At 29.8% G+C, this 866-nt stretch overlaps 1 protein-coding gene across 1 annotated transcript; it reads right to left on the bottom strand.

Annotated features, from left to right (window-relative positions):
* Positions 1–95: 95 nt before the first annotated feature.
* On the bottom strand, positions 96–724 carry LOAG_19255 (hypothetical protein; the record flags this gene model as incomplete). The annotated part of the gene is made up of 3 exons (XM_020451907.1): positions 566–724; positions 404–495; positions 96–134 (listed from the first exon to the last, which is right to left on the bottom strand). Coding segments are annotated over exons 1-3 (246 nt in total), but the record flags the coding sequence as incomplete, so codon positions are not given.
* Positions 725–866: the final 142 nt, after the last annotated feature.

Genomic DNA, 866 nt, shown 5'->3' with positions numbered 1-866 from the left:
ATAATGAAAACAACCCAGTAGCTTTAATCCTTCTGATAAATAAATAATCGGCATCAAGCCTAGTTCTTTGTACAAATTTTATACAGGTTTTTAAGTGATATTCATTGAATGCTTGTGCAATGGCTATTCTTTGCCTGCAAATCTATCCTGTTCATCTAGCTTACTTTTATAAAAAAGTTTCGTAAATGAAGAGATAAAATGATAAAATGAAATGAAAAGAGAGAGTTTTTTAGTTAATAGAATAGTTTTATTAATACATTCTTTAGAGTCATTGAATGATTTCGAAATATACCATTTTTGATAATATAAAATTGCATTTGCACGGTTTTCTTGTATTTAAAATTTTAAGTTGCTAATATTTGAAATTTTCTATTCTCTAAAATAATTTCAAAAGCAAACTTACACTCTAGTCATTCCGCTTTCCAATACATATGGTACTCTTCCATTTGGCCATAGCCTACGCCTATATCTTGCCATATTTAATGCGTTATGATACTGCAAAAACAATGACAAAAATTTCATTATCAAATATAACCAATCATTCATTGATATGAATGAAACATACAGAGAGATTGAATACGTTATCGTATGGATCCAGTGGTTCATCTCTAAAAATCATCTGTGATATTATTGTTGCCATATCGATACCCAAGATGTCACCCTCAAAGAGCTCAGAATTCATAATGGAACTTAGTCGTTCCTCGCTGACATTCTCCACTGGAATTCTTTTTCTTTTTCAGAAATTCGATTAAATTTTTACACAGACACACAAATAAGCCAGTTATTAGATGAGTATATTGCTGTCTCACTAATATTTATAGAATTAGTTCATATTAGGTATATAGCAGATGAAACGAGATGACAAA

Source organism: Loa loa, assembly GCF_000183805.2.
Source record: "Loa loa unplaced genomic scaffold supercont3.3964, whole genome shotgun sequence".
NCBI lineage: Eukaryota > Metazoa > Nematoda > Chromadorea > Rhabditida > Onchocercidae > Loa > Loa loa.
The sequence above is the reverse complement of the archived record's forward strand: the minus strand, read 5'-3'. Positions and strand labels throughout refer to the sequence as shown.